The 12,008-nt window shown below is 25.4% G+C and overlaps 1 protein-coding gene across 1 annotated transcript in view; it reads left to right on the top strand.

Moving 5' to 3' along the window:
- Rim (Rab3 interacting molecule) overlaps positions 1–12,008 on the top strand; it is a 60,491-nt gene that overhangs the window by 9,998 nt on the left and 38,485 nt on the right. Inside the window, exons 3-6 of the mRNA XM_011503390.1 lie at positions 58–336; positions 672–893; positions 4,558–4,777; positions 11,834–11,999. Of these exons, the coding sequence (XP_011501692.1) occupies positions 58–336; positions 672–893; positions 4,558–4,777; positions 11,834–11,999 (887 nt within the window). The remainder of the gene's footprint in view (positions 1–57; positions 337–671; positions 894–4,557; positions 4,778–11,833; positions 12,000–12,008) is intronic.

Here is a 12,008-nt window from a genome sequence, read left to right as displayed (position 1 = left end):
AAGTCGATTAAATTTATAATACCAACCTGCAGCTTACTCAGTCAATTTTTTTTGCAGATAATATGGGTGTGCATATTGTGCCGGAAAAAGCAGGAGTTACTATCCAAGTCCGGCCAATGGATAAATAAATCGAATATCGGCGGCACTGATAATGCGATGCTCCGTCGCATGCAAGAAGATATGCAAAGTATGATGCCGGCGGGCATTATAGTCGATCAAACACAGGATAAACGCCCGAAACTGGAGAGGGCACACAGCGCTGTTGAAAAAGAGAATCTTCCACTTTTGCAGCGCAGTGGCAGTTTGCTCAGGCGACAGTACTCACATCAAGATCAGGTGAAATCATTGCAGCTACATAACAATTCACATGTATTCTTCAGCTATCATTATCGTACGATTAAGCAATTAAGCGGCTACGGAAATTTCTATTTTTACGTAATTGTCATTGTAGTTGTGTTTTAACGTATTCAATGCCAATTAAAAATAGATTTATTTCGTTAAATACTTATTAGAAATATAATGGTAATCAGCATTATCGGACGGCAGTAGACTCTGCCACAATATTCATTTGAAATTATTGCGATTTGTCATACGATAATAACATTGCCAGTTCATCCAAAAATAAAAAAACAAGCTATCGTCTACTCTTCTGAAAATGTTTATTATTATAGATAACTGGAAGACGGCTGTCGACAAGTGACAGAGGTGTCGAGATATCCATCACTCCCAATTCGAGGACCTTACCGACCCCGCGTGTCGCACCTTACCAGGCACAAGAAACACCAAGACATCCAGCTGCTTATCCGGATGACGATCCCAGCTTATATCACGGCGAATTGGAAGGCCTCATGAGACAGAATGCCTCGTACCAACGGCAACGGCAAATCTATCAGGTACACTAGTGGACTGAACCTTATTTATCAAGATGTGACTTTTAAGGGATCGCTTACAATAATAATGAGGCGCGAATTCAATAACTTTTACTTTTTCTAACTCAATTCCTGATATAAAATCAATGTGTGAACTGTTTTTATAATGTACACATTGAAACAATTGACGGAAAAACTTTTCATTTCATAAAGTATTAAAAATATCGTACTTTATAAAATGGAAAGTATTGGCAAAAATGCTATTATTGGTAAAAATTTATGCGAAACTATATTATAATTTAAACATTTATTTATTTTTAACAAATTTATATGCAACGTTATTACATAATGTAAATAACAAGTTTTAGATACAAAAAAAAAAAAATGAAAAAAATACTACAACTGTGAAATATATTACATAAAACGTGTAAAACAACATATTTCAAGTTTTTAAAATTAATTGTTACTTCTAAATTCTTAAACATCGCATTTTTAAAGATTAACCTCTAGTCGACGATATTACGATCGTGGATATTACGGTCTATTATATAATATTGAAGATATAATATACCAATAGTGCCCAACTGAAATAGTAAACATAATTATTATTTATTTTCATATATATAATAATAATTAATTATGTTTTCTGGAATTTTATAAATCACGCCGATTTTTTACATGTCCTATTAGAGATATTATATTCATGATAAATACGAAATTATGCATAGACAAATTCATTATTACTTTCACTCAAACTTACCTGTATGTAATTTTATCATATACGCGAATAGACTGAGACCGATTCAATAATCCATTGATTTGATTGTTTTAACTGCTTATCATATTTCAATTTGTTATTTTGAATATCTCTCATTTTCTATTTATTCTATGATATTAACGATTACTATCTATCTATTTATAATTAAAAATAATTATTAAAGAATAAATAATCTATAAACTGTTATGTTAATGGACTGACCGATTTATTAAATAGGTTTATGCTAAAATTTTATTTATTGATTTCATTATATTTAAATTTTATATTTTTCCTTATAGTTATTTTAATAAAATCTTAATAATATTTTAAATATCATGATTACTTTACTCACATCATTACTTTCATTGATATTGAGATTGAAATTGAAATATTGAGATTGAGATATTGAAATATATTGAGATTCTCGATTTAATCGAACATACAATCTTATTATTTATCTTATTTTTAAATTTGTTTGGAATAGAATAATTCTTTGAATGCAAATGATCGATAAATAAATCGAAATTGATTTATACTACTAATCAAGGGGTGGGATAATGTTTTCTACTTTGCTATGCATTAGCTTTTTATGTAATATTACTCTCACCTGTATTGCATACGAATATTTATCCTAATCATTATTTTTAATTGTCGGTTTACAAAACTTTCTCATTGTACAGCCCACACCCTCTCTCTCTCTCTCTCTCTCTCTCTCTCTCTCTCTCTCTCTCTCTCTCTCTCTCTCTCTCTCTCTCTACCTAACTTTTATGAAGATATATATCTATATATATATATATATTTGTATATATATATATATATATATATATATATATATATATATATATATATATATACTTGATAATCTATGTGCGTTAGCGTTTTTTTTCGTAGTGATACTTTTATAAGTTCCTATAATTGCGACTCATAAATATGCTTTTCGTGGTATGATGAAACATCGTAACTGACTACAGTAGCACTCACGTGTTCCTCCATACCCTCAGGAATTCATACATCGAAGTCCATAAGGTTCTGATGATCGAATAGGATTGGCTCGTATTTGTCGTCAATATAACTAGTTGTTGAAAGATGCTCACGGGATTTCTTGCGACCTTATCGGCAACTATATTTGACCTCGTCGTCTCTTGGGAAATGTCTGCTCAATCTCATTTCTTGCCTGTGTCTTGCGAGCTTATTGTGTATCATATTAAACTAATTGTAAATTTCCCTGTGGCAGGTTCATCTAATTTGATTCTCTTTGGTCGTCCATAAAAGAAACTTTACACCTCATTAATTACCTCTTCATTCTAAATATGTGTAGAAATTAATGAGTGCTCTAATTTTTTATAAGAAATAGTTTAAATTAATAGTTTTTAACAATGAAAATATAAATAGTTGCCTTTTAATTCTTTACTAGAAGTATAAAAGTATAAAATATTTACTATAGAACTATATATAAATTTATGATAAAGCTTTTCTATAACATTATTATAAATTGTTATCATTCTTATATTAGTTTCGAAACGTTTGCTTTTTAAATCTTGTATTACTGTATTACCTTGCAAAATTCTTCTAACAGTTATTTCTTTCAGTAATAGTAAAGTCTTCGTAGCTGTATTTAGTTTAATCTTCTTATTCAATTACTTTTCTTAATCTTTTTCCTTTTTACAAATACATTTTAAACGACTTTCGATTTCTATTTTTCATAATTAAAATTTTAATTGATATTTTGCTAATTAAGCATGATTCGAATATTTTATTATTTAAATATTCTTAGTATTTAAATACATTCATTGAATCAATATGAAACTATACTATTTCATGATATTAATATTAATATAATATTAATATTTTATGCCTATATAATATTAATATATATATATATATATATATATATAGCATTTATACAGTAATATAGTTTAATAGAATAAATATTGATAGTCATGTGTAATTTCAAAAGTATATTTTATAAAAGTATAATTTTAGTATTTTTTTATTTTATTCGGATAAAATGCTTTTAAATAATGCATACATACTTAAAAGTAATTGCAATAATTTAATGCGATAATATTATTAATTTTTATTTACGATTCATTTATTAAAATAATCAACAATTCATATTGGTGAATATGCAACAGATTTAACTGAAAAAATCTTATTGTGAACGTTAAACAACTAAAATTTTAAACTCTTGCTTATAATTTTAACGTCTCATTAAATACTTTTTATGTCATTAATTATTATATAAATTTCCAAAGTTGTTAATGCTCGAAAGTTTCCACTTTATCTATATAAAAAGTACTTGGACAAATAGAAAATCAAATCCTTTATTATATCAGTCTTATAACAAGTTTGTTTTTTAAAAATATTCTTCAAATTTTTCACATTTTTTTATATTCATATTTTACTATAAGATTTAAAACTCAATAAATCATTATATTTGAATCGCTAGAAGAAATAAATAAATATTTTTCTTCTTTAGCATAGATATTATTTTTCAAGAAAATTAGACACCATATGGTTGATTCTAGGCAAACAAACTTCGAAATATTACTGATGCATCTATGAAAACTATCTCGCAAGTCACTGAAAAATCACCAAATAGATAATATCTCAACATCTTGCAGATTATTGATCTTTATTAATTTGAATGCTACGTCGCGATACTCGCGAGTCTTCACTTTTCGAGAAATCCAATATTGTCTTCGATATCAATTCTACCTCTTCATCCGTTCGGAGCTATTATTAAACAATATATAATTTTACATTACAAATAATAAATTGTTATGACAATTTTTAGAATGAAAGCAGTTTATAATAGATTGAAATTATTTATAAAAAAAAAAAAAAAATTAAATATCTAGAAACTGCATGATGAATGTCAGAGACTATGAGCCTTATGTAAAAGTAATGTTGATTTACTGTAAGGAACAGAATTCGGATATTCCCATGGTGTACGGGCATCAAGGAATTGATCAGAGCGATGGTGTACGAGCTCCGATGCATCCAGTTTCGCAACAGCAACAGCATCACCAACTCCATCCGTGTCATCCCCAAGGACAAACGCAACAGGGCCAACGAAGTTTCAGTAGTAGCGAGGAGGAGCGCAGTACGCCTGAATGTGCTAGTGACGAACACGACGATCGTGAACATGGTAAGTGCGACGTCAAAATATTCTTTATTAACAATTGCCTTTAACGACTTTTTGAGAAAATTCAATAAAAATTATTAATCGATAACGCACTCCCATATACGATTCTACTAAACTATAAGTTCTTACAAGATATACGATATAATCAATCGCACTCTATTACTCTATTCTGAATAATATTTTTCTTTATTTTTCTTTTCTTATTTGTATTTTATTAAATAATTAGTATTCATAAAATTACGGCTTTTATTACATCAACGGCCTATCTGGATTATTAAGCCATATTTATACTTTTTGTTATTTAACGTTCTCAATAATGCATTATAAATTCATTTAAATAGCATATTTACATAATGTAAGAATTACTATAATCAGTAGCTCCGCTTAACACGTATATTATGTAGTTATATTATTTTGCAATTATATGTTCCACAAGTTACATAAAATAATAAGACTTATTACTGTGATACATAAATTCTCAATTCATCTAATCCAATAATACATTGGTGGTTAATTCTGAGTTAGCATCTAACAAATATTGAGTGCACGAAGTGTTTAAAATTATTGTGAAAATTTACAAAATGTTAATAAAAGATTGGAGAAAAATTTACGTCAATATGACATATGTAGTATTTTTAGTATTAAAGCAATTTCGATTTACTTTTAGCAAAATAGTTGAGATGTCTTTCACAAAGACACGTACATGCAAAAATACTTTTTAATTTCATGAACTTTTGAAGAAAATTTTAAATATGTAAAATAGTAAATTAACGTTCTATTTATATAAGTAAATATTGAGTGAATATGTAATAATAGCTTCATAATTACATTAGTACGCTTATTCTAGCAACTTATTCATTATTGAATCCATAAATTATTGTTTTATTATTTGATTAATGTTAGTTTATGAGATACATTATTTTTAATGCCCTGCATTATAAATATATAAGAATCAGTTTGTAATACATTGACTTGAATTAATTTCCTTAAAAAATTTATAGAAATATTTAAAATATTTTATAAATATTATTTTCTAGCGCATAGTTCCACATAAATAACATACTAAATTGTTTATTCATTAATATAATCAATGTTTCAAAGTTTATTTCTTTTAGGTATATAATTTATTTCATAATTATAATAAACATTTAAAGTATTATATTAATTTCAAATAATCTGAAAAATTTCTTAATTAAATGAGATTTAATAGGGTATCTCAATGATATATTCATGATATAGTTTATGTTATATCTCAAAGAAATTATTATGATATAGTTTAATGTACCGTCTATTCAGTTACATTAAAGGTAATGTAATAAATAAAAAATAAAAGTTTAAACTTACAAAACAAAACAAAAAACAAAAAATAAATTAATGACCCATCAGAAATTAAAATAAATGATATAATCCAATATATTAATATTTATTATTTTCGAAGTTGTTGCTCCCATTGATAGATAAATATTATAATTAGTCAAGGAGTTTAGTAACATGTAATATTCTATATAGCATTATAAGGTAAGTCCACATTAATATTAATAGTGTATAAATAAATAAATAAATTTATATATACGTACAAATTACAATTCGTTTGATTACTGTCAGTATCGATATTGATGCGTGTGTATATGCTGTTTACTCACGTACGCGGTTAACGTGTATACGTATTATATAAATGAGCACGATATTTTTTTTTTATAATTGTCATTTGCAATATTAAATCCGCATACAAACCCATATTAAATATAGATTACAATTTTTTAATTTTACTTTCATTGCTTATAATTTCTAATATTAATTTAGCAAAAGATATAATATATAATAAAGGAATAATTGAAAATTGTAAATTAAATTATTTTCATGACTTTTCATACTTTTTAAATTTCAGTAAATATAGTTTAATAGTTGTTTAAATTATTTATACGCACATATTTTAAGAATAATATAATGCATTTTTACTCTAAAAAAATGTAATCTCAACGTTCATTAAGCGTTGAAAAAAAAAAAAAAAAAAAAAAAAATTAAAAACATGCAAAAGAGAATTCGGATAAAAGAAAACGTTATGATACACTATTTACCGAAATTATTATTAATTAGAATTTTTCAACTTTAATAATACTTTCCATCATATATATTAGAATTAATATAATCATATAAACACACGGGCAAATGTAATTTCTTCAGCTCTGTGCAAATAAATCTATTTTTTATATAAAAAAAAAAAAAAAAAAAAAAAAAAAAAAAAAAAAAAAAAAAAATGAAATTTATACTTCGCGATTTGACATTTTATCATAATTTAATTTATTTTAACAGTGTATTTATAAGAATGCAATTTATGTATATTATTACAAAAATAGAAATGGAAATTTTTGTAATTTTATTTTTTTCCATTCAACATAAATTTATATAAAAAAAATGTATACGTAAAAATAATTATACATATGTAATCTATTATTTTCACATTCCCTGAGATTTCTATTTTTAGTGTAATAGTAGGCTACATACATGTAATAGATAGTATAAAACAGAGTACTTTGCCGAGTTCTTCTATAGAGAAGGATAGAGTAGACGTTTAAAAAGTATGATTTTATCGTATTCAGTGACTATAATCATTACATTTAATTCATAATGGTAATTTCACATCTAAATGAAATCATTTATATTCGTTTAAAAAAATAATATTTACTATTTATAGAATTTCTCTAACATTTTTGTTTTCACAAAGCAGTACCTATTTCAAAAATTTGCTTCTAATAATTATTATATGTAATATTAAAATAAAATAACCTATAGTTCATTGTCTTGAATATGATAAATATTAAGATTAATATTAAATGGCATTTACAAATAATATTTTCCATAATTACATTTTAACGCATATGTTGTCAATCACTGAAATTAAAAATCACACATTTTTTTTCTTTTTTTTTTTTTTTTAAATAAAAATAATTTATCCATTCATTCATATCAAAATCTCATTCATAAAATATTTTCTATCTAAATTGAATACCACGTTATACGTGCCAATTCATCAATATATTGATATTTTATATATTCTTAATTGCATTATTTCTTTTTTATCTCGTTTGCATAATTATATAAAATATTAAAAAGATGCAAAAAATGTAGATATTAAAAATTTTTTCTAATTCATTAAAAACACTAGTATCATTAAGACTAAATGGCGTTCTTTTTTATTTTAATGTACATATTCGGAACAATTTTGTATAATAAAAAATAATCATGACAATTAAGATAAGTTTTAAAACTTCAAAGTTATAGTATGTAAATATGATAAATAACTAATTTTAATACCATATATACTATATATATATATATATATATTATTTTTACTAAATTTATAAATATATCGTTTCATTAGTTAATATGGGCCTATATTTCAAGAAATTTATATAAAAAAAGTAATGTCTATGTTGACATGAGTTAATAAAATATGATTATTGATTAAGATTATTATCAAAATTAATTGAAAAACTGCAGCTTATTGTAATTGGCTTTTAGCGGAGAAATCAAGAGACACGGCAGGAGATAAAATGACTCGTCGCGCCATGTCCAACGAGAGGATCAAGATGTTTTTCGCGGTATTCATTCTCTCAAAATGTCTATCATTTCCTCATTTGCAAAAACACTTGCAAAAATCATTAAAATATATCCTCTGCATATTTTTATTTAATGACTTGTTTGATATTAATCTCTCGTTTAATTCTTCTTTCTAATTATTCTGTTTATATTTTTTAAATAATGCTTTACGTTAAAATTACTTACTTACTCATTAAGATATATTGGATAATTATTGGAAAATTAAGTTCTATCGAATATTTCACGTTATAATATGTATTTTTAAATGAAATTAAACAAATTGTAACCTACTACGAGTCCAAATTATTACAGAAAGATATTTCTATATGCTAATACATAATTATTTATATAAAAAAAATGAATTATTATTATTATTTTTATTTATTTTTTTTTTTTGCAAAACATATATTTATAAATTTTTCTTTGCTATTTATGTTGAGCTTAATTTCGATCAAACATTATTTACATTATTTATTTTAAACTAGATTTCAATCAAATGATAAAAGAGAACATTCTCACGTGTCAATAATATTAAACTAATATTTTAAAAGGTAATAAAATTAATTTTTTAAATTAAAATATATAAAATTTAATTATTCGTAACATTTTTATATTTATAAGATTGTTGAATTTATAATTAAATAAATGAATATGAACAAAATTAATCGATATTGTTAAAGATAAAAATATATATTAAACAAAAACTTAATTTTCGAAATATTTATCTCACGCATAAATTACAATATGAACATATGATCTTAAAATAAATATATACATTTGTTGTGTGCGTGGCCGTGTGAGTTTGCGTGTGCGTGAGAGCATATGTATGCGAGTGTGCGTAGATGTGTATATGTTTACATGGTCAAATATACGTGTGCATGAATGTCTTTTCTCTTTGTCTTCGCATATGCACACTTATGTTCATGTCGATCGTCGATAATTTTTCAATTTTTTCCGCTTTTTAGTCATCTGACAAGATTGTTCAAATACTATAACAGTTGTCCATTATTATTATCAATCAGTAAAGAAACGATACACAATACAATATTGATTATGATATTTAATTATAGAATTTTATTACTCATGACAGAAAAAAACGGAAAAACACACACTTTCTTTTATTAAATAGGTGCCAATTTTCACGTGTGATTCTTAATTTTGGAATTCATTGTATTATGCATGTACTGTATATGATTTTTGAAAAAACCTTTTCAATTACAGTTATCATTAACATCGAGTGAGTGCGGCAGTACAGAATTATGCAACATTTCAATCTAATTAAAAAATTATTTTAATGTTCTCTATTATATTCTGTAATGATAATTTTTACATAAGCAGTCTAAATTTTGCATAGAGCAATAAAGCGAATATTTTCAAATTCTAAAATGACTAAAACTTCATATTATATTAAAATATTTTATTACTTCAATATTTTATATTTTAAAACTCAAAATTTTAATATTTAAAATGTAATAATACCATGTATTTTAGCTTAAATTTATATGAGATTTTTAAAATAATTTTACTTTATTATTTTGTTTTAATATTCAAATCGTATAGGTGAATCTTTTTATCTTACAATTAATTCATTACCAAGAATATAAAAAAAATTATGATAATGGTAATTAGATATACAGAAATTTATTTTAAATTCAACATTTTTATATGATAGTAGTATTTCAGACTACCAAGACATAATATGAAAAATACTAAATGCTGTCTCAACATCACTATACATTACGAATTCACAGCTCATTGCAGCTATTTAATAAAATACATTACTTAAAAATTTAAATAAACATTTAGCTTATAAGAGTATAATTAAAGATACTTCAAGAATAAGAAAATAATTGGAAAAAATGATTTATTTACTTCTTAAGGAATATAATCGACCGATGGTATAGTTGGTATGGTATATTAAATAATACCATAATATAATACCATAATATATATTCAAGAAGTAAATTAAGCTGCTATAAATTAATTATCAACTTATAGCTCGAATAATTTAGAACAATAAGAATTCTCAAGTAATGTTAGTTTTTTGCCTAAACTAATGTAAAAGTAGATGTATTGACGTTAAAACAGCGTTTATATTAATTTATTCACCAATGGACGATCAAATAAAACTATGTATTAAATTAATGATAATCCAGTTATTGCACAATCAAATTCCAATAAGTTTAATAATTGAAAGAATAATTGTTTTATTCGAAGCAAATAATTACGATAAGGACTGAAGTATGTAAATAATCAATCATACAGACACATAAAAACGTACAACGACAATGTCTTACCTTTGTCCTCAAGAGTCGGACAAACAGTTGAGTGTAAATGAATTGCAGAACAAATTTTTCCCTCATTAATCAATCATTAAGCTACTTTCACTGTAGCCATTAATCCAGTCCAGCTCGGATGAATATATTTACTGAATTCCATTTATACGCAATTTTCTTATCTCACATTCATTCAATTTAATTTTACGAAACTTTTTTGTCTTATCTGTGAAAGCTCGAATTTTACTATATATAATATAAACATTCGATGTTTTTTAATTATCTAGATGCGTACTATGGATTTTAAATATCACAAAAAAGGAATAATTGTAAAATCATTTTATGCTAATGCATCTAGTAATTTTATACGACATTGTTGTATGTTGACAAATAAAAAAATTCATAATGGATTACTTATTTATTTCGATAATAGTATTGATATTGCTGTAATTATTAATTCTCATTGAAAATTACAATATACTTTTATATTATTATTTTAGTCTACCATTGTGGCTACTTTACTTTACTTGTCGTTTAACAAGAACTTATTATCATTAATATTGTATGCTCAGATAGATGCTCAGAAATGGTCTCTATATATATATATATATATATATATATATATATATATATGTATAATGCATTATCGAATACGACGAAAGAAAATGAAGAAATATTTGCTAATAAATAGAGCTTGATATTAGCATAAGAAAAAAATTGATAACTACGATTGCAAGAAAAGTTGAAAAAAAAAAAAATTTTTTTCCATTTTTGCCAATAAATTTAAAGTTGGTTATTCGTATTTTGACGTATTTTAAATCGTTATATTTTTTTTCATTATGAGAGTGCCTAAAAGATTTGTCAATAAAGAAACGAATTTCAGTGAGAAATAAATGAGCGGATATATTTTGGTCTGTCAGAAGGGAGTTGCAATTTTTAACCGTAATCAACGATTAATCCGACGAGCAAACAGCAACGCGACTAAAATGCATTTGGAATTGCAAACAGGTATTGCAATAAATTTGCAATGACGAACGAAAAGCAAAGCCAATTGCGACGCGATTAAAGCGTTAAAGAAACATAAAGTAGTTAAAGCGAGAGAGGTAATGGGCCAAATTGGATTATAAAAGAATGTTAGTTGGTATTGTGATGAAAAGAGACACAAAGTTTGAATGTGCCATAGGGAAGGGATACTACGAAGAGAGCTCGCACAACGGCCACGATCAAAGCGAGCCGATGATGAGCATCGTATATAACGGCCATAATCGAGACGCGCCGCGCACAGAAGAGACTTTCGCGAGGAGGAACTTTCGACGCAACAGCGATGAGTGGCAAGCCGATGCTAGGAGGTGCGTTGC

The sequence above is a fragment of the Ceratosolen solmsi genome, unplaced genomic scaffold (genome assembly GCF_000503995.2).
Source record: "Ceratosolen solmsi marchali unplaced genomic scaffold, CerSol_1.0 scaffold63, whole genome shotgun sequence".
NCBI lineage: Eukaryota > Metazoa > Arthropoda > Insecta > Hymenoptera > Agaonidae > Ceratosolen > Ceratosolen solmsi.
This window is presented reverse-complemented; position numbering and strand designations above follow the sequence as displayed.